The 27717-nt window shown below is 39.9% G+C and overlaps 1 protein-coding gene across 1 annotated transcript; it reads left to right on the top strand.

Moving 5' to 3' along the window:
- Positions 1-4597: 4597 nt before the first annotated feature.
- Positions 4598-27717, top strand: prps1b (phosphoribosyl pyrophosphate synthetase 1B). The gene is made up of 7 exons (XM_052021982.1): positions 4598-4878; positions 14397-14580; positions 17288-17386; positions 20667-20791; positions 22264-22437; positions 23217-23376; positions 25309-27717. The coding sequence occupies exons 1-7, from the start codon at positions 4757-4759 to the stop codon at positions 25399-25401; spliced, it is 957 nt and encodes a 318-aa protein (XP_051877942.1). The 5' UTR covers positions 4598-4756; the 3' UTR covers positions 25402-27717.

Raw genomic sequence — 27717 nt, forward strand, 5'->3', positions numbered from 1 at the left:
GAGGGTTGACAGCTTCAAGTCCCTGGGAGTGAACATCACCAACAACCTGTCCTGGACAAACCACGTGGATGCCACGGCCAAGAAAGCTCACCAGTGCCTCTACTTCCTCAGGAGGCTAAAGAAATTTAGTTTATCCCCTTTGACTCTCACCAACTTTTACCGATGCACCATAGAAAGCATCCTATCAGGATGTATCACGGCTTGGTATGGCAACTGCTCTGCCCAAGACCGCGAGAAGTTGCAGAGAGTTGTGGACACAGCCCAGCACATCACGGACACCAGTCTCCCCTCCTTGGTCTCTGTCTTTACCTCTCGTTGTCTTGGTGTAGCAGCCAGCATAATCAAAGACCCTACCTACACGGGACACTCTCTCTTCTCTCCTCTTCCGTCAGGTAGAAGATACAGGTGCCTGAGGGCACGTACCACTAGACTTAAGGACAGCTTCTACCCCACAGTGATAAGACTATTGAACAGTTCCCTTATACAATGAGATGGACTATGACCTATGACCTCATGACCTCATGATCTACCTTGCTGTGACCTTGCACCTTATTGCACTGCACTTTCTCTGTAGCTGTGACACTTTACTCTGTACTGTTATTGTTTTTTTTTACCTGTACTACATCAATGCACTCTGTACTAACTTAATGTAACTGCACAGTGTAATGAACCGACCTGTAAGATCGGTTTGTAAGACAAGTTTTTCACCGTACCTCGGTACAAGTGACAATAATAAACCAATACCAATACCAGTAGGTCAGTCTCTAAATCATTTCTGTCTCTCTGCTGGTTTTGAGTATGTGAGGAGGTGTGTTTTCCCATGTACTAACAGAGGTGAATTTCTTGCTAACTTCCTCAGGCAGCGAAAGCAGGAAAGGAATTGTGGCTTGACCAACAGACTAAGTGGCCTGTAATTACAAAATTACTGATCACTGTGCATTGATGGCAGCACATTGCCAGCAGTCAAATTAATCTGCGATGAAGCTTAGTTTGGCGAAGCTTAGATCCTGGTACTAAAGGGTTGATTTTAAACCTCTGCCTGTTGGAGGAGGTGAAGGCAAAGTGAAACACAACAAAATTTACTTACCTAGCATGATTAAATAAAAAAGCTAAATATCAAACTTAAAGAAAAAATATAAAATTGCACAAAGACAGGTTCGAAAGGATATAAAAGAAACAAAAATGACTAAAAGATTAATAAGGAAGAAAAAATTAGAGTACAAGATAAGGCTGAGACAAAAATATAATAACGGTTAGTAAGAATTTCAACAGATATTTAAAGAAGAAAATTAGCAAAGTTGGTGTTGGTCCTATAGGAAGGGAGTCTGGGAATTAACAATGGAAAACAAGGAGATGGCAGATGAAATAACCAAGGCTGTTGAATCAGTCTTCACTCCAGAAAGATACAAGTAACATCCCAGAAATAACCGTCAATCAGGAATTGGAAAGGAGGGAACAATTCAGGAAAATTACAATCACTAGGGAAGTCTTACTCAGCAAATTGTTGGAGCTGTGGCTGGCAAGTTCCAGGTCCTAATGGACTTCATCCTCCAGTGTTAAAAGAAGTGAGATAATTGGTGTAGTGGTATTACTTTTCCAAAATTCCCTAGTGTTAAGGAAGGTTCCATCAGATTGGAAAATAGTACCACTACCCTTCTTCACCTGGCTGAACTTATTCTCACTTCCAACAACTCCTTCAATTCAATTACTCCAAATCAAAGGTGTTACCATGGGAATCTATATAGGTTAAACTATACTTGTCTCTTTGTGGAACATGGAAAACAGTCCTTGATTCAGTCCAACTCCAGTCCATCACCCAGCAAGACCTTACTTGGCTGGCAGTGCAAGGGCCCCTCTCTGTCAGAACCTTCCTGACACCCAATACACACTGCCCCTCAGCACGGCTGCAATGAGGTTGAGATGATCACTCACCTCTTTGTGGATTGTGCATTTGTAAAGAAGGTCTGGAAGAGGATGCAAAGCTCCTTGTCGAGGTTCATCCCAAATAACTGTGTAACAGAGAACTGTCTGGGCTTTTCCCAGGGATGTGTACTGAGACAAACATCATTGCTGTTGGAAGATCATCAGTTCAGTGAAAAATGCTCTTTGGTCTGCCCAAAACTTGTTGGCCTTCCAGTACATTATGTAAGGGAATGCTGCCGACTGGCACATTCCAGGCTGCAGGAGCACATGCCGAGAGATACACTGAAGCTTGGTGCAGACAACGCAAAGGTTTTGTGGGGAAGGACTGCATTCTAGGGTCCTTCTGACACTGCACATTGAGGGATAAGCCTCTCAAACACTAGAAATTTAGTATGGCCCAAAGGGTGGCAGTGGTGCTCCGTATATGGAAATGTGCTCACACTACAAATGTCTTGAACTGATAACTATGAATGTATAGACTGAACGACACTAAAGAAAAACATGCACTGCTTTTCGTATATCTTGTGCATATTTTTATGAATAAAGTTTATTTTGAAATATAAAAAAAACTTCAGCCCATCACCAGAACTCACAAATGAGCATTAAGACCTCACTTGACTGGTAATGAGAAGAGCCCTCATTGTCAGATTCTTCATGCACAGTCAGAGCCATAATCCCGCCGCATGCAAGCATTGAGATGGCTGCAGTAAGGATGACATGGTCAAAAATGTCTGGAAAGGGTTCAGTGACCGTTCTCAAAGTTCACCCAAAGCAGCTACGTAACACAGGACCCTCTGCTCTATAGACTGTTCCCACAGATGTGTGCTAAGACAAACAAACTGCTGCTGGAAGATCACAACTCAGTGAAAGATGGTCTTCCAGTACAAGGAGATGTCTGACAGGCACAGTCAAGGGTGCAGGAGTACATGCTGAGGGACGCACTGAAGTCCAGTGCAGCCACCTCAAAGGCTCTGTGGGGAGGGACCAAAGGACATCTGTGAGACGGTCTCATTGGTCCTGCCACCAATGGACACTGAGACAGCCTCTCAAATGCTTCTCAGATGCATTGCTTAAGGAGGAAATGTGAGTGGCATTGATGCATTGTAAGAGAATAAATTGAATTGATGGTACAATAAACAGAGAAAGACATGTTCCAATTGTATTTACTGTATATATTATGAATAACATCATAGAGTCATGGACAGATACAATATGAAAACAGGCCCTTCAACCCACTGAGTCTGCATCAGCCATCAACCACCCAGTTTACATTTATCCCACATTAATCCTTTTTCTTATTCTCTCCACATTCTCTTTAACTCCATCCAGATTCTATCACTCACTTACACACTAGGGGCAATTTGCAGTGGTCAATTAACCTACCACACTGCACACCTTTGGGATGTGGTAGTAAACCAGAGCACTCAGAGGAAAGCCAAGTGGTCACAGTGAAAATATACAAACTCCACTCAGACCACACCCAAGATCAGGATCGAACCAGGCCTCTAGCAGCTCAACTAGCTGCGCCACTGTGGTGTCCAGTAATGCAGAAAAGTACATTTTTTGAAAAAAAATTCAGGCCCACTTCCTCAACTCTTTATCCAGTGTGTTGATGACTATGTTAGTGCTGCTTTCTGTACAAAACTCAAAAAATCCACTCTTTTTCCTGTAAGAACTCCATTTCATTTCCCCATTTTCTCTAGTTCCAACATTTTTGTTCTAATGCTGATACGTTCCATACCAGTACTCTGTAACTTAAAGCATGCTTGTTTTCCAACTGTGCCTCATTCTGATGAAAGATCATTGACCTGAAACAATAGCCTTGTTTCAGCTTCCACAAATGACACCTGGCCTGCTGATTATTTAGAGCATTTTCTGTTTTTATTCAAAGCAGGGCTCACCAGGGCCCTATTTTATCTTTATTCTTGTACTTAAATCCTTTTGCAATAAAGGACAGGAAAATAAATGCAAGTAATATTTCAAGTCAATGGCCTATTTCTGAAACACAAATCCTTCTGAATTCAGAATGAGTATAATGTTAGCGCTCAACAGGTCAAGTAGTGATTGTTTAAAGAGTAAAAGAAATAATATTTCTGATCAATAGCTTATCATAAGCACAAAAATAAAGAAAATGAGTATTTCATGAGCCAAATGCAATATACTGCAAATGCTGGAAAATTCAAATGATAACTGAAACTGCTGCAAATACTCAGCAGGTCATGCAGCATCTGTGGAGAAAGAAACAGACTAGCTATGATCTTATTAAACAACAGGACACGCTTGAGAAGTTAACAATCTTATTTCTACACCAAATGCTATGTTTATGTCCTTTCATATGGATGTATTTACTTAATAAATCGTATGAAAGATCATTGACCTGAAACGTTAACCTGCTTTTGACTGCACAGATGTAAACCAAGCTGCTGAATGTTTGCAGCATTTTCTGATTGTGTTTGAAATTTACAGCACCCACAGTTAATCTTTTGCATTGTGTTGGCCTGGACTGATTAAAGCTAAACTTCATCAATATCTTATCTGGGTGCCAGCACAAACATTACTCTTCAATGTGAAAACATATTGCGCAGCACTACCGCCCTATCAGAAAGATTGACAGGCGCCCAGACGAATCAGCAGTCCAGCTCCGGCGGTAGTCCCACCTTGATGAATCATGCGCGCTACGTCCCCACCACCTCCCTGCGCCGCTCTTCAAACATGGTGGTGTAGCGTCAGGGTTTTAAAAATCGGAGACTCACTAATTTGTATTTACGATCTCTAAACAAATTAAGCTGTTTTAATTTATTATAAGTTATTTTATAAGGAAAAAAATCGAAATATGCCTAATATCAAAATTTTCAGCGGTAGCTCTCACCAGGATTTATCACAGAAGATCGCCGATCGGTTGGGGCTCGAGCTTGGGAAAGTAGTCACGAAAAAATTCAGTAATCAGGAGACGTGGTGAGTACATGGAGGGGAGCGGCTGCAGCCGCTGCCCGCATGGGTGATATAATTTCAGACCTGCCTGGAAGGACCCATTAATTCCCGGTGGCTGAATGTGGAGAACTCGGTTGTTAAAGTTGCCGTGGCCTTGCGGTCAAAGCGCGGGCATGCTGCTGGCCGCAAGGTAGGTTGGGATTTGGAGTTCCTTTGCTCGCCTTGTGCGCTGGTTCCCAGTGGGAGGTTCGTCGTCCTCGACTACAATTTCCATTGGGCTCGACCGGCGGTAAAGCAGCACGTTGCCACTGTCTTGTGGTTGGGAGAAAATGCGAGAAGCAAGAAAGGGTTCTTTTATTAATTTTTGTTTTTGAATTCTTTCCCTGGGTAATCATATCTTTCACTTTCCAGACTCAGCCTTTGTGTAAATTGTACCTTTTTCTTTAATGCAGACTTTCTCTGTCCTGGATTTGTAGCCTCAGTTTTACTGCTGTAAACGGTGTAACCTTAGCGACGCCTGATCAGCTCTTGCAGTGAATACATCCAAAAAGTTAGCCGTGTAATGCTTAACTTGAGTCTGGGATTCAGCTTGTGTCGTTGATCGGACATAATTGAGAGTTGTGTTGCTTTAACACAATGCTGGTGCTTTCAACTCCTGGGACTTGTTTCAACCCCCTTTTCAAAGAGATGCAAGCAACTGAAGATGCTGGAATCTGCAGTGAAAAATAAACTGCTAGAAAAACTCAGCATCTATGGAGGCAAAGGGATGGTTTACATTTTAGGGTGAGATTCTGCATGAGAACTGAAAGTGCAGAGGGAAGATGGCCAGTGTGCTGAAGTGAGAGGGAGGGTTAAAATGGGCTGGTAGGTGTTGGGTAGAAAATTGTGAAAGGAAGAAAAAAATAGGTAATGGAGCCAATTTGGGGGGGGGGGGGGGCGCGCGTGGATTAGAGACAGAGTCTGGCAAGTGATAGGTGGAACCAGATAAGGTTGGGATGATCGGCAGATGGAACCACATGGGGGTAACAGAGGAGGAATGGGAAAGATGAACAAAGGGAGAGGGAATCTGGTGGGAGTGGGAAGGGAACATGGGGAATGGGTTACCGGAAATTGAAATATTCAAGCCCATGCCTTTGGGTTGTAGGCTATTGAAGCGAAATACGAAGTTGTGTTGTTCTAGTTTGCATTTAGCCTCACTGTGGCAGTGAAGAAGGCAGTGGACAGATTGACCAATGTGGGAATATATCCAAGTTTGTTGCTGATATAAAGCTGATTAGCAGTGTGGGTTGTGAGGACATACAGTGAGGTTTCAAGTGTGATTATAGACAAGCTAAGTGAATGGGTGATTCCATGACAAGTAGAAAATGTTGAAAAATGTCCAATCATCTACTTTGGTAGTAAAAAAAAAGAAAAATATAGAGAATTTAATTGAGAGATGAAATAGTATTGATCTTTAGAAGGAGTTAGATGTCCTTGAAATCACTGAAAGTTTAAATTGCAGGTACAGCAAACAATTGGGAAGGTAAATAATATGTTGGCCTTTATTGCAAGAGTTTTTGAGTACAGGGGCAGAGCTGTCTTGCTCCAGTTATGTAGTGCCTTGCTGAGACCTGTGTGCGGATCTATCCAGTGAAGGAGGGTATACTTGCGATTTGAGGGAGAGCAGCAAAAGTTCACCTGATTGATTCTTGAATGTAAGCTAATCTCAGTCAAACTTTTATAAACTTCTTACAGGGCTTGATAGGGTAGATGCAAGGATGATTTTTTTCCCCCTTGGATGGGGTATATAGAGCCAGTGGTTAGTCTCAAAATAAGGGGACCACCATTCATGGCAGAGACAAGAAGAGATTTCTCAACCCAGAGGATACTGAAATCTTAGAATTCTGTACACAAGAAGGCTGTGGACACTCAGTTGCAGAATATATTCAAGTCCGAGATCAATAGATTTTTAGATACCAAGGAAATTGAGGGAAATCGGATTAATGCAGGAAAATAATGCTGGTAAAAGATCAACCGTGAGGGTTCAAATGGCTAACTCAATTTATGTAATGTTCTTAAGTATTCAGGGGAGGTGAAATTGGAAAAATTGAACAAAAGGAAATATTTGATTAAGTGGCAGAAGAGAGTAGTGATGAAATGTCAAGAAACAGGTGGGTCTAGAGAAGGCACATGATGCCAGAGGCATTAAATCTCCATCCCATTCTGGCTTCTACATTCCCTACATTGTTCTAAGAAAGCTGAAGAAATAGCGTGTTATCCATTAATGAGCCCTCCAAAGCCATCCAGATTCATCAGTGTCAAATTCCAAGGACTAAGCAGCAGCTTCTGATAAGGATTCTACCATTCCCATTTGCATCTCCTCCAGATCAGTTATGTTCTGCTTGTACCTTTGCTACTCTTTTGCACATATAACAGTTCCTATCAAAATGCTGCCTTTTGTTAACCTTCCTCTGCCTTACTTAAAAGCTATTAGTTACATTGCTAGCTTTTGCCAGTACTGAACATCTGAAATGTTGGGTTCTTTCTGCTCCTCTACCATCTTGCCTATTAAGTCATGTGCTGAGTAAAAATTACAAAACGAAGTATCTAGATTGACAGAATTGGTGGCCAACAAAAGGCTTCAATTATAGGAATGTTGTATTCTTGCCTCTTATCTGTTTGTGCAAAACCATGGTCATGTAGAATTATTTGTGTTACACTGCTATACATTCCGGTCCAATTCTAGAGTTTTGCTGGTCTGCATAATACTTTGTTTCAATTTTCTAATGGTTTTTATTTTAAGCATTAATTTAAAGAGGTATTTTTATTACATTTTTATTCTTAATCTAAGTTACTAACATTGCTCAACCAGATTTTTCTTAGATTACTTGCCAATAGTTGCTGCTGGTTCTCCTTCAATCCTTTTACTGTTCATGTCACCCCAGTTTGCAAAGTCTTTCCTAGTCACATTTCTGGCTCCTTGTAGATGTCTTCACCTGCTTGTCCATTTTGTACATGCCTAGAGAATTTGACCATATGATGCAAGTTAATGAGCCACTGCAGTGTTACGATGGCTTTAGAATTGCACTGATTCCTTGACGTCAAGAAATAGACAAGTACCACCATTGTATTTTACAACATTCAGATTGAACCAAAACCAGCAGAAGAGAGCATTGGCTCATTATTATGGGATCTTGTTGTATTCATTTAGTGACTGGTGCAGTTCTAATAAGGACAGAAGCCAATTTATTGAGTATGTGGAAAATTGATTTTTTTTTTGTTTTTGGAAAGATGTGATCCTTTTACATAGGGAATCACTGAGTGACTTGTCTTTTCTGAACGGTCCCTTTTTATTTACTTCCAGTTAGTTGACATCATAATGCTGACATAGTCAGCATTTTTATTTTGCTTTTTCTAAGTGAAATAGAGCAAAATAAATACTACATATAACAAGATTTAATTACAGAAATTTCTGCTGCATGTAATTAAAAGGGTGCTAGGAAGAGAATATGTTGCCTTTATAGATCATCATGGCTGTGTGTGGAACCAAAGGAAATGGGTGGGATTTTTAATGAATATTTCTCTTCAGTTTTTATTGTGGAAAAAATGATGGAAGCGAAGGAAATGAGTGGTGTTATCTTGGACCACATGAATTAACAGAGAGGAGGTATTGGAGGCCTCAAAGTGCATTAAGGTGGATAAGTCCCCAGGGCCTGACCTAGTGCATTCTCAGACCTTGTGGGAAGCTAGAGAAGAAATTGTGGAGGCCTTGCAGAGATCTTCATCTCTGGCCACAAGTGAGGTTCCAGAGGACTGGAGAGTGGCTAATGTGGTACCATTATTTAAAAAGGGTAGCAAAAACAAGCCAGGAAACTACAGGGCAGTGAGTCTGATATCTGTGGTGGGTAACTTGCTGGAAGGGATTCAGAGGGATAGGATCTACCAACATTTGGAGAGCAAGCATCTGATTTGGGACAGCATGGCTTTGTGTGTGGGGAGTCATTTCTGACAAATCTCTTGAGTTCTTTGAGGAGGTAACCAAGGGGATAGATGAGGGTGGGGCAATAGATGTTGCTTATATGTACTTTAGCAAGGCCTTTGACAAGGTTCCTCATGGCAGACTAGTCTGGAAGGTTAGATCACAGGGGATCCAGGGGAAGATAACTGATTGGACTCATAATTTGCTCAGTGATAGGAAACAGGGTGATGGTAGAGGGTTGTTTCTCAAACTGGAGGCCTGTCTAGTGGTGTGCCACAGGGGTCAGTGTTGGGAACTTTGTAATTTATATAAATTATTTAGATGTGAATGTACAAAGCATGATCAGTAAGTTTGTGGATGATACTAAACTAGGTGGTGTTGCAGGTAGTATAGAAGGTTATGAGAAATTACAGGGGGGTCTTGATCAGCTAGGTATGTGGGCTGAGGATTGGAAATGGCTTTCAATCCAGATAAATGTGAGTTATTGCATTTTGGGAGATCAAACCAGGGTAGGATATACAATGAATTGGGGGGGGGGGGGGGGGGAGCTGAGTTACAAGTGATGTTGCGTAGACTAGGGCTTTATTCCCTGGAATGTAGGAGATTGAGGGGTGACCTGATAGTGGTATACAAGATCACAAGTGACATAGACATGGTGAAAGCACTTAGTCTTTTTCCCAGGGAGAGGGTGCTTAAAAACAAGAGGGCCTAGGTTTAAGATCAGAGGTGAGAGATTCAAAAGGGACACTAGGGGCAGCTTCTTCACACAAAGGGTGGTGTGTATTTGGAATGAGCTGCCAGCAATAGTGGTTGAGGCAGGCATACTAGCAACATTTAAAAACCATGTAGATAAGTACATGGATAAGAGAGTTTAGAGTGCTATGGGCTAAACATGGGCAGATGGGACTAGCTCGGTGGGCAACACAGTCAGCATGGATGAGTTGGACCAAAGGGCCTGTTTCCATGCTATGTACAGGGATTTTGAGGATATTACTCTAATCAAGTATGAATGGTTACACAGTTGTTACCTTACTATTCCAGGTCTCTGCATTGAAATGATCTAGACACAGAATATCAGAGAATTTAAATTAATTAATGTGGAATAAGAATTGAGGATCAGTAACAGGAACCATGAAACTACTGGACTTTTGTTTTAAAAATCCATCTGATTTACTAACCTCATTGCTTGCAGTAGTCCAAATGTTACACTCAATGGAAAACAATGTGGTTGACTCTTAAAAACCATCAGAAATGACCCAGTAAGCAACTCAGTTGTATCAGGCCATCATAGCAAACCAAAATGAATAAACACCTTTATCAGTCTAACGCTGAACCTTCCTTCAGTCTTAAGGTCACAAGTGGGGATATTTGATGATTGCATTGTTAACTTACATTTGCAACTCTGCTGATAATAAAGCAATCCATGTAACAAGACCTGAACGATTTCAGGCTTGGGATAATGTCTATATTAACATTTATATCACAGATCTGCCAGATAATAACCATTTCTGGCAAAGGAGAGTCTGGCATCCAAATGCTCGTACTTAACAGCAAATTCGTGTCTGCCATCACCCAGGACTAGGGGTAGAGGGCGGTACCATCAACCAGAAGCCTAATTGGACCAGCTACAAATAATGTGGCCACAAGTACAGTGGCATGCAAAGGTTTGGGCACCCGTGGTCAAAATTTCTGTTACTGTAAATAGTTAAGTGAGTAGAAGATGAACTGATCTCCAAAAGTCATAAAGTTAAAGATGAAAGATTCTTTTCAACATTTTAAGCAAGATCAGCGAATTATTTTTGTTTTGTACAATTTTAGAGTGAAAAAAGGAAAGGAGCACCATGCAAAAGTTTGGGCACCCCAAGAAATTTGAGATCTCTAACGTTTACCAAGGTCCCAGACCTTCATTAGCTTGTTAGGGCGAGGGCTTGTTCACAATCATTGTTAGGAAAGTCCAGGTGATGCAAATTTCAAAGCTTGTAAAATACCCTGACTCCTCAAACCTTGTCCCAACAATCTGCAGCCATGGGATTCAGAGCAGCTGCCTAGCACTCTGAAAAATAAAATAAATGATGCCCACAAAGCAGGAGAAGGCTATAAGAAGATAGCAAAGCATTTTCAGGTAGCCGTTTCCTCAGTTCGTAATGTAATTAAGAAATGGCCGTTAACAGGAATGGTGGAGGTCAAGTTGAGGTCTGGAAGATCAAGAAAACTTTCCGAGAGAACTGCTCGTAGGATTGCTAAAAAGGCAAATCAAAACCCCCGTTTGACTGCAAAAGACCTTCAGGAAGATTTAGCAGACTGTGGAGTGGTGGTGCACTGTTCTCTAGAGCGACACCTGCACAAATATGACCTTCATGGAAGAGTCATCAGAAGAAAACCTTTCCAGCGTCCGAAGTTTGCAAAGGAACATCTAAACAAGCCTGATGCATTTTGGAAACAAGTCCTGTGGACTGATGAAGTTAAAATAGAACTTTTTGGCCGCAATGAGCAAAGGTATGTTTGGAGAAAAAAGGGTGCAGAATTTCATGAAAAGAACACCTTCCTAACTGTTAAGCACGGGGGTGGATCGATCATGTTTTGGGCTTGTGCTGCAGCCAGTGGCACGGGGAACATTTCAGTGGTAGAGGGAAGAATGAATTCAATTAAATACCAGCAACTTCTGGAAGCAAACATCACACTATCTGTAAAAAAAAAGCTGAAGGTGAAAAGAGGATGGCTTCTGCAACATGATAACAAAATCCACAATGGACTACCTCAAGAGGCACAAGCTGAAGGTTTTGCCATGGCCCTCACAGTCCCCCAACCTAAGCATTATCGAAAATCTGTGGATAGACCTCAAAAGAGCAGTGCATGCAAAGTGGCCCAAGAATCTCTCAACTAGAAGCCTTTTTGCAAGGAAGAATGGGTGAAAATCCCCCAAACAAGAATTGAAAGACTCTTAGCTGGCTTCAGAAAGCATTTATAAGCTGTGATACTTGCCAAAGGGGGTGTTACTAAGTACGGACCATGCCGGGTGCCCAAACTTTGGCTTCGGGCCCTTTTCCTTTTTTGTTATTTTGAAACTGTAAAAGGTGGAAATGAAAAAGTTATCTTGCTTAAAATATTAAAGAAATGTCATCTTTAACGTTATGCCTTTTGGAAATCAGGTTATCTTTTACTTGCTTAGCTATTCACAGTAACAGAAATTTTGCCCAGGGGTGCCCAAACTTTTGCGTGCCACTGTATATGATATTCTATGTCACATTGTCTACTATGCAGTCTGTAAGGTTCATATCAGGTATGTGATGGAATACTTTCTTGCCTCTCTAATCCTAACTCCAATGACACTTGATTAAATTTGACATTTTCTGTAACAAGACATTGCACTTGTTTGGGTCCATGTACCATCCTGACTATTCAATACCCCACCACAGTTCACCATGTCAGTACAATGTATAAATTGCATTGCAGCAACTTGACAAGGCTTCTTCAACAGTGTCCCCCTAAATTCCTGGCCTCTTCTACCTAGAAGGTAAAGGGAATCAATCACATGAGAGTTTTGTCAATAATTATCTACTTTGGTTGGATAGTTGCCTCTAGCAGAGGCTTCTTAAATTACTATTTCATAGAAGTTTAAGAAGTTTGTGCTGCTGATGTTTGTATGGTTTTATCAGAATTTTTGGACCAAAAGAAATTTGGATCATAGTTTGATATATTGAAGTCTCTTAACATTTTATCTTTTAATTTGTGTTCATTCTAAACCTCATCAGAAAGAAATTAAGTAATTTTTAAAATGTTAGTAAATATCCTTTGAAATATACTATCTAAATAACCAGTGAGTGAGTGATTTATAGTCAGCTTTTAAGTTCATTTAAGCAGTTTATTTACATTTGCTATGCATTCATAATCTTAATTCACCAAATTTTCAGTATCCTGTCCAATCTGTGGAAGAGTCTTTGCTTGTCATATTGGCCTTAATAGCCACCCATTCCCGCCCGCCCCCCCCCCCCCCCCCCAAAGAAAACCTGAGTTGATTAAGTCATCCTTGCTCCCGAGGGACTGTCTGAACAGGATGAGCATGTGTTAGTAGTCTGTGGAATAGGAGAGAACACTTAAGACTTCATAGATAACGGGCATTTCACTGCTCATTAACACGCAGTAAATATTCAACATGTTAATATGTAGGGATGTTTGAGCAAAATTGTCAGCTGCATTTCACAGCTCCTGAAATTGGATTATTTGTGCCCAAAAGCAGTGTCTAATTTCCCTCCAACTATGTTTAATCTGTTGTTTATAATTGTAGTTTTGTTTATTTTATTGATGTCATCTTCAAAGTAAGTTGCAGGTTAAAAATCTGTAACTTGTGTCCCTGAAAACTCCAAAGCTATATGTGTTCATAACTTGAGAAATTTTTACCATGAAGTGAAACTTGGTCACTTACATAGAATTTGGAATTTAATGACTTTGGTATTGTTTAACTGGTGCAGTTTAGGCAACCCTTTGGCTGTACTGTCTCCTGTCCCTGTTTTCTCAGAATGCTTGCTACATTGTATTCTAATGACTTTTCCAGGAAGTTGTTGTAAGTTTGTTTTGGGATGAACTGGTCACAAAATAGCATGATGTATGATGTGACACTGCTACTGAAAAATGCATCTGTGCATTTTATTAAGCCCCTAATTTCAACTATTTGGATGGTTCCCAGCTTTTGATTCATCCTTCAAAGGTATCAGTTCATCCAAAGCTTTGTAACCTGTACCCATTAAGTTCACCTAACATCCATTATTGCTGACCCATGTTGGTTCTCAATTCATTCATGCAATTTTAAAGTAGTCCTTTACCCTTGTGTTTAAAGTCTGTCGTGGCTTCAGCCATTCCAATAAAATACCCTCCCAGACCTATAACATCACTCTCAAGCTATTCTTTGACTAGTCTGCGTTATTGACCAAGCTGTTGATCACCCCTCCCAGTATTTCCACTTTTGTCTAAGTATAGCCCTCGGATGGGGATTATTGAGCAATTTGAGGGTAAAGATGTTTATAATGTACAAAGTGGTTGTGGAGAGATCAGAATTTTTTATATAGTACTTTTTGATTTGTTGAGGTAATTTGCCAGTTTGCAAAAGAGAGTTTGGGTTGGATTTGATTTATTTTAAAGATAAAGTGCTGTAGAGAGGTAATTAATTACTGTGCTACTGTAGCCTTCAGAAATGATGTTTTGTAATCACTGGGAATGGATCAAGGGGAGAAGTTCAGAGAAAAGTGTGACGTTGGGAACAGATTGCAGTTATGGAACTTCAGAACAATGGATGCTTTTGGAAGAATGGAATGAAGTCTGAGCTCAGTTTGAGGGAACTGCAAAGCCAATTATTTTTGGGGTGTAGTCCAAACTACATTCCTAAGACTGGAGAACCCAAATCTTCCAAATGAGTGAGTCCTGGTTGATTTTGTTTTCCTCATCCCACCGTTTCCTTTCCAGCCCCATTATGTCAGTGCTCTACAGTGTCTCTACACTACTGCTTATTGTCTGTGATCACTAATCTCTATAAGCAGAAGTTCACTATTTTCTTTTCCCTCCCCTCTTTCTCACTTCCCTGCCCCTGAAGTGTGGAGATTGGCGAGAGTGTTCGAGGTGAAGATGTTTACATTGTACAAAGTGGTTGTGGAGAAATCAACGATAATCTGATGGAGTTACTCATCATGATCAATGCCTGCAAGATTGCCTCGGCCTGCCGTGTCACTGCAGTAATCCCCTGCTTCCCTTACGCAAGGCAAGACAAGAAAGACAAGGTAGGATTGATTTCCTTTTTCTCTGAATTTAAGGTTCTGTTAATCCATGTGCAAAAATGTTAATATTGACAAAATTGATTAGTATTGAATACTATACCATACATTAAAGACGGAAAATTAAAATATTTTAAAACAAACCTCATTGTGATACCAGTCAAAAAATGAAAGCCACTTCATATGATGATACATTAGATTGGTAAAAGAGACTTTAATGGAAATGGGGGAATGAGGGTGGGTGGTATAACTGAGACTTTGATTTTTTTTTTCTGTAGCTCAAAAGTTATCAAAAAGGAAAACCGGAAGAGTAATTTTATTGGTTCACGAGGAAATGGTGGTTACGGATTTTATCATGTTGCAAAACAGATTTCTCTCAATACATTTGCTTACATAAATTGGTCGGTCAAGTGGTGAGGTTTTCTTGACTTTTCATTTATTCAGTGTTTTAATGCAAGGCTAGCTTGAAGGATCCACCTCAGATTTATTAGCTATTAGTCTGATCTATACCCTTCAAAAAAAATTAATGTTACCAAAAATAGTGCAAAAGAAGAATAACAAGGTAGAGTTCATGGACTGTTCAGAAATCTGATAGCGGAGAGGAAGAAACTGTTCCTGAAACATTGAGTGTGGGTCTTCAGGCTCCTGTACCACCTCTCTGATGGTTATAATGAGAAGAGGGCATGTCCCAGATGGTGAGGGTCCTTAATGATGGATGCTGCTGCCTTCACGTACAGCCTCTTGATGTCCTCAACGGTGGGCAGGGTTGTGCCCATGATGGAGCTGGCTGAGTCTACAACCCTCTGCAGCCTCTTTCAATCCTGCACATTGGAGCTTCCATACCAGGCGGTGATGCAACCAGTCAGAATGCTCTCTACCGTACACCTATAGAAATTTGCAAGAGCCTTTGATGTACCAAATCTCCTCAAACTCTAATGAAGTAGAGCTGCTGACGTGCCTTCTTTATGATTGCATCGATGTGTTGGGCCCAAGATAAACTCTCTGAGATGTTGATGTCCAGGAACTTGAAGCTGTTCACCCTTTCCACCGCTGACCCCAAACGAGGACTGGTGGCAACTTCCCCTTCCTGAAGTCAATAATCAATTCCTTGGTCTTGTTGACATTGAGTGCGAGGTTGTTGTTGCGACACCACTCAACCAACTGATCTATCTCAGTCCTGCACACCACCTCGTTGCCACGTGAGATTCTGCCTACAACAAGGGTGTCATCGGTGCATTTATACATGGTGTTTGAGCTGTACCTCACCACACAGTCATGAGCGTAGAGAGAGTAGAGCAGTGGGCTAAGCAGGTCCTATGTGTATGTCCTATTTATAAATTTTTAAATTTAGCCCAATCGGATGACGCTGACTTCATCGGGTCATCCATTTTATCTGCTTAACATCAGAGTTTCTATTGCATGCAGCACCCCAGTTACCTGGTGTTTCTTTTGATAACCTAGAATACCAGGGCACAAACTGATGGGTTCCAAAACAAAAACCTTCCTTAAATCAGTTGAACCTTTTAAGTTAAAGATTCTTTTTCAGCATCCTTTGCTTTTATAAAGCTTCCTCATTAGCTACAATATCTTGACCATTATAATTACATCATGTGGTTGATATTTCATGTAATGCAAACTTCCCAATTATACCCCTACCAGCTAATCCAAGACCAGCCTAAACTGTACAGAGCAGAGGAGTGTGTGGTTTTAGGGGAGAATCCCAGAGCCCAGAGACAGCTAAAGACATGGTGAGCAGAGTGGGTACAGGAAGGGTAGGTGTGATGCTTGGAATTGACCATGGAATTGTAAATAAAGGTATTGAGGGAAAAGATGCTAAAATAGATCAGCAAGGATAGATTTGATTGATGATTAGAACTTGGTGTGGATAAAGTTCAGGAACCAAGGTTTATGGGGAGATAGGAACCTGCCCAGATGAGGATTGGAGTAGTGAGTCCAGCTGTTTGAGCAGAAGGGGGTGAGATATGCAGTTTTATAGAGGTGGAAGTGGGTCGTTATTATGATGGCCAGTGATGTGGGTCCAAAGGTCAGTAAAGAGGTACAGGCTGTCAAGATTGCCAATCATCTAATTCAACTCCGTGTTGGAAGAGGGGCATGGAATCAGCTTGTGGTGGAAACAAAAGACAATTTCAGTGATCCAATATAAGAAATTGTACTTCAATGACCAGATGTTGAACAAACAGTTTGAAAGTATGGGGATTTGTGCTTGGTCATGGAGGTGCTGAGGTGAAGATAGTTGGTAGTGGGATGTCTGTGGAAACTGACAAAGGCAGCACGTAGAAGGGCCAAGTCCAAGGATGACTCTTCTTAGGGATTCCAGAATTAACCTTGCAAAACGAGAAGTCAAATGTGGTAAGACCAAAGCTGTGATGAGATAGGATTTAATCCAAACATTCTGACCTATTGAGCTGTACAGGGGAGGAAAGGCATTGGAGAAGGATGGATTAGTTGGCCATAACAAAATTTGAAAACAGTAGAAGGTGGCTTCTCTTGCAGCAATATTGGTTTTTAAAACACATTGGATGGATTACAATTTGATGATGGCACAATTGAACATCAATATATTTACCTATTAAAGACATTTCAAGCTAATCCTTTATGAAGAATTTTTGTCTAGGGAAGTAAAAACTAAAGGGATGCTTAAAATGAACTTTTGTGCTTAAAGGTGTTTGTAATACTGAATTCTTTTCTTTAGAGTCGAGCTCCTATTTCTGCAAAATTGGTTGCCAACATGCTATCTGTGGCTGGAGCAGATCACATCATCACAATGGATCTTCATGCCTCTCAAATACAGGTATGAATGCTTAATTGGATGAAATATGAATTATCTAACATCTTATCAGGCTCACAAGATACAATTGTAGCCAGCTTTCTAAACTTGCTCCATTTTTAATACAGTTTTAAAGCATTTAACTAATGAGACAATTCTGTGAGCTTGCAGATCAGTATAACTTGAGAATTCTGCAACAGCCACTTGAGCAAAAGAATCTTGATCACTTCTATTCCATAACTACAACTTCAGTGAGCAACTATTTTTGCGGGGAGCTGGCAATGGTCCTTTATAAAATGGTGGAGGCAAGAACCTTTGACATCTTTACCAAGTGCCAAACAACATTCCTACTTTTAGCCATCAGTAGCCAGAACTAAAGCATGCTTACTGAGCAACAAGAGGTTTGGCTAGAATGTGAATAAACTGGCCTTTTGGATGAGTACCAATGGAATGTACCGTAGTGTGAATTGGTCATTTTGAGGGTAGAGAAAATTTGGAAGACTTGAGAAATGAATATAGAGTTGTACAGCATAGAAATGGGCCCTTTGGCCCACCATGGCTATGCTCACCATGCCTGGCGATGCTCACCATGCCTAACTATACCAATCCCATTTCCCTACATGAATTCCACATCCCTCTCTGCCTTGCTCATTCAAGTACCTGTACAAATGCCTCTTAAATATTGTTAGTTTTCTGCCTCCACTATCTCCTCTGGCAATTCATTCCAAATACCAACTTATCTGTGTGTGGAAAAATTTGGCCCTCGGATCCCCTTTAAACCTCCTCCCTCTCACCTTAAATGTATACCCTCTAGTTTAAGAAACCCCTACCAAGAGACAGACTCTGGCTATCTACCTTATCTATGCCTCATATAATTTTATATACTTTCATCCTCTGTTCCAGGGAAAACAGACCCAGCCTATCCAATCTTTCTTGATGACTCGAGCACTCCAATCCAGGCAACGTTCTTGTGAATCTTTTCTGTGCCCTCTCTAGCTTAATCATGACTTTCCTATAATGTGACAACTGCACGCAGTACTCCCAAGTACAGCCTAACCATTTTGTTCGAATGTAATATGACATCCCAATTCTTATACCCATTGTCTTGGCCAATGAAGGCAAGCTTCATGTCACCTCCTTCACCACTCTTGTGTTGCCACTTTCAGGGAACTATGTACTTTTAACCCAAGATCTCTCTTCAATTGCACTTCCCAGGACCTTGCAATTCACTGTATGTACTGCCCTAGTTTAACTTCCCAAAATGCATCATTTAGCACTTGTCCAAATTAAGTTCCATTTGCCCACTTTCCCAATTGATCAATATCTTGTAGTAACCCTAAGATAACGTTCTTCACTGTTTGCTATACCACCAATTTTGTCGTCATCTGTAAACTTACTATTCGTGTCCCCTATATTTTCATCCACATCATAAATATACATGATGAGCAACATAGGACCCAGCACTGATTCCTGCAGCACATCACTGGTCACAGGTCTCCAATCTGGAAAACAACCATCGACTACTGCCCTTTGCCTCCTACCACCAAGCCAATTTTGTATCCAGTTGGCTAGCTCATCCTGGATCCCATGTGTTCTGCCCTTCCAGACCAGGCTGTCATGTGAAATCTTGTCAAGGATTTTGCTAACGTCCATATAGACAATATCTACAGCCCTGCCCTTGTCAATCCTCTTGGTCACCTCTTCAGGGGGGAAAGAAACTTAAATTCCTGAGATGTGATTTCCTATGCACAAAACCATGCTGACTATCCCTAATCAGTCCTTGTATTTCCAGATACAAGTAAAACCTGTCTTTCAGAATCCCTTCCAATAACTTTCCCACCACTGATGTAAAGCTTACTAACCTGTAGTTCCCTAGCTTATCTCTGTGACCCTTCTAAAGGCACAACATTAGCTATCCTCCAGTCTTCCTATACCTCACCTGTGGCTAAGAAAGTTACAAAAATTGCTGCCAGCACCCCAGCAATCTCTTCCCTTGCCTCCCAGAACATCTTGGGATACGCCTTGTCAGACCCTGCGGATTTATCCATTTTTGTGTTTTGGGACTAACAATACTTGTTCCTTCATAATGTTGATATGCTCCAGAATATTACTGTTCCCTCCACTGAATTAACTGGTGTTCATGTCCTTCTCCACAGTAAATACAGGCGGGAAGTATTCATTTAAGATTTGCCCATTTCATGTGGCTCCACACAGATTACTCTGTTCATCCTTAAAGGGACCTGCTCTCTCCTTAGCTACCCTTTGGCTGCTTGCCCTCCCTTTTAGGATGTCTTATTCCTGCTCGGGGACATCCTTGACCCTGGTACCAGGGTGGCAATGCACCATCCTAGAGTCTCACTCACAGCTGCAGAATCTCCTATGTTTGTCCCTGACTATAGAATTTCCTATATTTGCAACTGCTCACCTGGATTTTATCCTGCCCTGCTGTACAACAGAGCCTGCCATGGTACCACTGATCTGGCTGGTGCTGTTGCTGAGAAGCCATTTACTACCTTGCCCCCACCCGATTAGTATCCAAAACAGTACACTTATTAGAGAGGAGTACGGCCACAGGGGGCTCCTGCATTACCCACCTACCCTTTCTGGCAATCACCCATCTATTTGGCTGAATTTGCAGCATGACCACCTACTTATAACACTTTCTACCTCCTGCATGTCATGTTCCTCAATGAATACAACTGCTGTTCCATTCAATCCATTGCAGTCTGAGAGGGGCTGCAGATGGATGCATTTCCTGCAAGTGTAATTGTCAGGGACAGCTGACTTCTCCGATCTCGCATTTCACAGAGAGCATACCACTCCAATAATTGCCATTTCTGCCTCTGAAGTTAGTACTAGGTTAAAAAGAAAGCAAAAGGATAGGCCTTGCCTTGACTTACTGTATGTTGTCACCACTCAGCCTCCTTGCTGAAGTCTCTTCATTTAGACCTCAAGCATAGCACTTTGACCTCACACAGCTCTTCTCAAAATGGTCGCTCCAAGATGGTCACGCTGCTAGGACTTGCCTCCTTTTTACGTGTTGGATCTTACTGGCCTGTCAGTAGGAAAAGCGAGCTAAGCTTGCTCAGCCTTTTTAACCTTCCCTCCATGATCCACAAGCCAAAACATCAAAACAAGCCATGCTTAGTGAAAAAATAACCATTGAGATTTTTTTAAACTTGCCCTGCATAGTATGGCAGCACAACCTACATATTTTCTTCAAATGATACTGTCAAAATGTCCTGCCCTGATGTGTCTGTGTGCATTACTTCATTTCCTTTTGATTCTTGTGCTTCTCCCGCAGGGTTTCTTTGATATTCCAGTAGATAACTTGTATGCTGAACCAGCAGTACTTAAATGGATTAGGGAGAACATTCCAGAGTGGAAAAACTGTATCATTGTATCTCCTGATGCTGGTGGAGCAAAGAGGTGAGTGATTGGAAGGGGGCAGATGATTTGACTTTGAAGATTACAAAACGCATAATCTCAGATCAGTGGTCTGATAACTAATGTAATTTTGCTTTCCATTTGTGGAAATGCTCCTCTTTGAAATCAGGAGAGTGACTATAAACCAACTTTGTTATGACCTTGCACCTTAATGTCTACCTGCACTGCACTTTATAACTAACACTATATTCTGCATTCTGTTATTGTTTTACCTTGTGCTACCTCAATGCATTGTTGTAATGAATTGATCTATATGGACGGTATGCAAGACAAGTTTTTCACTGTACCTCAGTACATGCGACAATAATAAACCAATTTACCAGCTTAATTGTAGCTGCCTCTACCACTTTGGTAGCTCATTCCATATACCCACCACCCTCTGTATGGAGAAACTTGCCCCTAGGGTCCCCTTTAAATCTTTCCCCTCTCGTCTTAACCCTAAGCCCTCTAGTTTTAGACTTGCCTACCCTCAGAAGAAGACTGTGACCATCTACCCTATATATACCCATTAGGCTTTCGTAAACCTCAGAGGTCATCCTTCAGCCTCCTTCACACCAGGGAAAACAGTCCCAGCCTATCCAGTCTCTCCTTATAACTCAAGCCTTCCAGTCCCAGCAACATCCTTGTGAATATGTTCTGCACCCTCTCCAGCTTAATCAGGTCCTTCCTATAGTATGACAGCCAGAACTGCACACAATATTTCAGATACAGTCTCACCAACATCCTAAAGCTGTAATGTGACATGCCAACTCTTGTACTCAATGCCCCGTCCAATCGAAGGCAAGCATGCCATATGTTGCCTTCACCACTTTGACTACCTGAATTGCCACTTTCAGGGATCTACATATTTGTATTTCAATTTCAATTAAAACCTGAGATCATAAAAACATTCAGGGTACACACTAGGTGTAAACATGAAATATATTACTCTCCCAACTTTCTCCAGCCTGCTTCCTTCACTTTGCCCACACTGGCTTTTTCCTCACCCATCCTGCAGTAAACCCTGCAATCTCATACCACCTATTCCCTGAGGCAGTTGTGTGTCAAGTGGATTGCTATCCTAGTTAGCAGCTAAACAGCTCTCCACGTTAATGGCATTTTAATTGTTAATTTTAAGTTTTTTTCATTATAGCAAAAGCTTCAAGAATATGTGCCTTTAGTCATTGGATTATAGTGAAAATTCATAAATTGAGCATTAATTGAAGGATACTAGTATATCCTTAAATGATGGAACAGTACCGTGGGTTTCTTGCTCCCTGGCAACTCATTAGTCATTCTTAATTATGTCAGCATTCACTTCTGGCTAATTGTCATTAAAGTCAGGAAGCTGAATAATGAGTTTCAGTAAAAAAGCTGGGTGAATAATCATAATCCTTTACTGCTTGCATGTTTTCATGTTCAATATAACAAAGAGAAGATGATATCGCTAACATTTGCTTTCCTTCCAATTTTAGAGTTACATCTATTGCTGATCGGCTGAATGTTGATTTTGCACTGATTCATAAGGAGCGTAAAAAAGCCAATGAAGTTGATAGAATGGTTTTGGTTGGCGATGTGAAGGATCGAGTAGCTATCCTTGTTGATGATATGGCAGACACCTGTGGTACAATTTGCCATGCTGCAGACAAGTGAGTTGCTGAATTATAGACTATGGAAATAGCATAGACACTCCACCATTAAAGAACATGGAAGCCGCTTCCTTACTGGAACAATACCAATTTCACCTTGCAGATCAGTTTTATTGTAGCAGTATTAATAAAGAAATTAACATTCCTCATATTCCACTTTAAATCAAGGTTCTTGGAGTTCCCTGATCTGATGGTCCTTATTATGGTTCTGGTACCTTTTTAATTCACTTCTTTTGGTAGGGTGTGTAGGGGTGAATGGTTGAGATCATTGAGACTTCATTTGTGTATGGTTAAAAAATAAATCTTAAAAGTGTACTTGCTACAAAATATCTAGTTTTAAAAATTAACTGAAGATAGCTTTGTATTTCAGTCTACGAACTAGGTTTGTTTTTTTAATAACTTATTTTTGCTGCCATTTAAAAGGATCATTTCATGGTCTGATTAATATTGCTATTGTACTTAATAGAAGGGTAGCTTGGTCAGAATGGATGAGTTGAGCCAAAGGGCACATTTCTGTGCTGTATGGCTATACTAATCTGTAAAACTTGCTAGTTCAAGTGCTTTCACATTTTGGGGGTGGGAGAGAAGAAAAACATAAGCCATCAATTAAATTGTTTAGGAATAGTGAGTAAATCAATGGAACTGTCCAGTGTTTTTAACTTAATAATGCATTTTAAACATGTTTTCAATTTAGAAATTGGAAATGAAGTGCTACAATAAGTGGCAGAATGAGAGGAAAAGAATCTTAGTTTCTGATTTCATTCATTTGTACATCACAGGCTGCTCTCTGCTGGAGCCACCAAAGTCTATGCTATTCTCACACATGGAATCTTTTCTGGTCCTGCTATCTCTCGCATCAACAATGCCTGCTTTGAAGCTGTGGTAGTTACAAATACAATCCCTCAAGAGGACAAAATGAAAACCTGCCCTAAAATACAGGTAGGTGAAAAAAGAATTTGCTCTTTTCTCTCAAACAGCTCTTCTGAAACAATTAGCCTGTGCATGTTTTTCAAGTGTTACAGCTAGCACAATCTAGGATAGAAAGAATATTGTTTGGTCAATTTTCATTGCCCTTTTGTTTTTAACATCTTGGTTGGACCAGACTGTGCATGGTTTCAATCATGTTATTTTAAAACAAAAAGCATAAGGGTACTGTAGAGGTTAGAAAATACCAGGATTAAGACTGTACCTAACAGAAAGAAATGAGTATGTTTAAGTTTCCCTGAGGCACAAGGCAGGACACTCCCAAGGAGAGGACCCACCATTTTTTTGTTAACTAAATAAGTTCAAGATTGTATCAGACATTTTTCTTAAAAAAAAGATGGGATGCAGGTTATTCAATTTGACAGAATATTTTAAAAAGGCAATAAGTGGTTAAAAGGGGGGGGGGAAAATAGAAAGCAAATCTAGCCAGATTTCTAACCTCAGATGGTTTCTGTGCATATTTTTAAATGATTAAGTATTGGCCCTTTAGAAAGTTAATCTAGAGAGTTAATAATGGAAAATACGAATATGGTTTTTAAATAGGTATTTTGCATTAGCTTCACGTCGAGGATGCAAGCAATGTTATAGAGGAAAATAATGAATTAGGAGGCAGAAACCAGGGAAAATTGCAGTCGGCAGGGAAGTGGTACTCTGCAATTTGGAGCTGTGGGCCAAGTCCTTGCATTGTGGTGGACTTCATCTTAAGATCTTAGAAGCGGCTAATGAGATTGATGCATTATTATTAATTTTCTAAAGATTTTCCCAGATTCATCTGATTGGAAAATAACAAATGTAACTCCTTTATTCAAAAAGGGAGGAAGACAAAAAGTGGGAAGCTACTGATCACTTAGCAAGAAAATTTTAGAAGCTATTACTAAAGATGTTAAATGGATAAATTCACAGTAATCAGGAAAGTCAGCTTGGTTTTGTGAAAGAGAAGTGTTGTCGTTGAATTTGTTCAAGTGCTTTTGAGAAAGTAACATGCTGTGGATAAAAGCAAACTGGTAGCTGTATGAAGATTACCAGATAAGGTGCTGCATCAAATGTTATAAAATGGTATAAGAGGTGACACTTCAATGTGGATAGAAAATTGACTGACTTATTAACTGGAAGCAGAGAGGAGGTGTAAATGGGTCTTTTTCTGAATAGATCACCACTTGTTACATCTTGCCAGAGAGATTGGAGCTGGTGCTTCAACATTTTACACCTTTATGTAAATGATTTGGACAAAGGCCAATTTTTATGCTCCATTTGTACATCTATACTGTTCACACTACTACTAATGCTAACAAGTTCTATGTTATTACCACTTGCATTCAGAAGAAACTTCTTTACCCAATTTAATGTCTTATTTGTTATAGGCTTGTTTTTTTCAAATGGAAGTGCTTTCTCCATCTAGTTTATAAAAACCTTAATCTTGTGAGATCGTCCTTCAGCCTTCTCTTTTTAAGAAGGGAGACCTATGATGTTCAACTTTCCTGATGGGCTGATCTGCTGGTTTGTCCTGGTTATAATCCATATTAATATTTTAAATTTCCAATTATGAATTCTTCATCTTTTATGATGGCCAGAACTACACAATACACCTAATGTGGTCCAAGTAAATAAAAAAATTTCCCCTTTCGTTGTAGAATATCATAACCTATTTCATGCTATCTTCAACTAATAAGCTTAAGAATGTAGGTGACATTCTCAACTGCAATCTAGAGTATAAGAGCAGTGTTTTAAAACACCAGTTTGGCTGGTAAGTTCCCAACAAATTGTGAAGTTAGTTGAGTTCAACTGTTTTGTATTTTAATACATGAAAGACTTCTTATTTTTAATATTTGTAGCAAGATTGAATTGGAAACACAACACTAATCCTCTCTTCATCTTTTGTTCTCCAAGGTTATTGATATCTCCATGATACTTGCTGAAGCAATTAGAAGAACTCACAATGGAGAGTCTGTGTCCTATCTGTTCAGTCATGTTCCATTGTAATATTTACAATATCTGCCATTTCAGTACATATTATTCTACAAATTATGTTTTCTTTATCTTCCCCTCCTGCATCAAATGATAAAAGATGGTCTTTATTGCTACTTTACATTGTGGTAGACTTCAATCAGATCTGTCAGTGCAAAAATTTAGGTTTTATATCCATCAATAGATTAGATGTGTACAGTTTAAAAACAGCAGCTGTGATTGGGTTTAACAGGATACATTACATATCCCTCATGGTATTAAAGAGGGAGAACTTATTTTTGTTTTAAGAAATCATGTTGGTGTATTCCTGCCATTCTAATCATATTACATTGATTGCAACACATCTGCCACAATAGAAGCTGCTGGTGTTTTACTTTGAGCAGACTGTTGATGTTTTAGAAAACTGGAATAGATTTTTTTTGTGTGGGAGGGGAATGAACATGTGAATGTACCCCATCTCATATTATTTTCAAGTGATAGCATTTGTGCTCCTATCATTGAAACACTGTATTTAAGCAAATTTTTATATATTTCCCATCTCAAACACTTAGACTGATGCAGAGAAAGCAGGGAATAACTTGGTTTTTATGCTGCCCTGTGCCTTATTAGAAGTACGATAATTTCATAGTTACAAAATCCTATTGCATGGTACTGATGCATTGCTTCTAAGATGTGATTGAATCAGCTTGGGCTGTTCTCGGTCCATTGCCTTCCAAGAAAATTTCAGTGAATTGGAACCCTAGTGAATATGACAAGCTTCTGAGGATCCCAAGCAATTCTGTTTTGGGCCACATGAAAGTATTTTTCAATGGAAATTAAATATAAGATTATATTTTTTTGTTGTAAAATCCAAATAACCTGGATAACCCAATTCTAACTTGGCCTGTGTTACACCTTGCTTTACTTGACATCTTTATTCTCATTCTGTGTACATTTTTGAATCTTGTATTTAAAAAAAAATACATCTTTAATGACCTCATTCTTTTTGGGTTACAACGTGATCACTTCTGCTCAACAAAGTCTTGTAATGGATGTAAAGACATTAAATCTGTTGAGCTGCTTACACTTAATCCATGGAAGTAGCAAATTGACTTGCTCCTTGTTTAAAGGTAAACTGTAATGCTGATGTATATTTTTCCAGTAGTAATGCAGCTTTTGCAGAAATGATTTTGTGAAGTCTTGCACTGACCATCCTGGAAAAGTAACTTTGGTATTTTATAAGATCTGGTAGTCCAATATTTTGAATGTGAACAACCTTAATTAATCACTTTGTTCATATATCACTTGCAAGTTAGAAATTTGGAGTTTGCACAGTCCTGAAACACAAATCTTTTCCTTTGTGTGTAGATATTGACACCATAAAAAGGGACTTGTCTTGGATCTTTAGACTTAAATGCTTATTGAGGCCATCTTAATGTATTGAAGGTTTATAAGGAATTTTAAAGCTAGTTTCTTTAGGATTGCTGGCTTTGCTGCTGATTCAACGGATTCAGTTGTCATTAAGTGTTATCTTAAATTTCACATGGATGGAAAATGCCTTTATTGGGAAATATTTGAAATGCCAGCCTTCACATTTTGGGGACTAGGTTCCAGTCAACAAAGATATGAAAGTATGCATGTTACCTCTCCAAAGCGAAGCTTGAAATGTGCAAATACACCAATGAAACGTGGCTCATAGAGGCACTCTCTTGGATCAGGCAAGCTTCAACTTGCCAGATTAGGCTATATTGACAGTACAGTTCTGTGTCATGTTATACCTGAATTGATATTGCTAGACCAAGAAAGCAAATTGGGTGACTAAGAGTTAGTGAGACGTGTGAGATATCTGAACTGCATGTTGTCCACTACAAGAACTCTGAATTAAAGCAAGTAATTTATAATTTCTATATTTATGTAGGATGACATTAATGTATTCATTTATCAAAATTTGGATAGTCAGGCATTCAAAGTGGGAAGTGAGGAGAAAATATATGTATTGATAATGCATGTATGGATGTTATGGATAGTGTTGTGGTTCATTCTGGGTTTTACTCATAAACTGGCCCCAAGCTTCTATGCTTTTTGGATTTTCTTCTTCTGCTGTTCAGGAATCCTGCAGATTTATCTCTGCTTATCTGTGAAGTTCAAGAAAAACATTTTGCTCCAGGAGGCTGCATTGTCATGTACAATGTTTTTGGCTGGAATTTGGATTGGAGTTGCCTCATATTTGTATGTACAATTCAAATATCTGACATGTGCTTAGAATTTTATTTTAAATCATTTTGAATGTGGCAAATAATCCTACACCGTTGTTAGGATAGTTTCTACATATTAAAAGCAAATCTGCAATCA

This window comes from Pristis pectinata, chromosome 8, assembly GCF_009764475.1.
Source record: "Pristis pectinata isolate sPriPec2 chromosome 8, sPriPec2.1.pri, whole genome shotgun sequence".
In the NCBI taxonomy this organism is placed as follows: Eukaryota; Metazoa; Chordata; class Chondrichthyes; order Rhinopristiformes; family Pristidae; genus Pristis; species Pristis pectinata.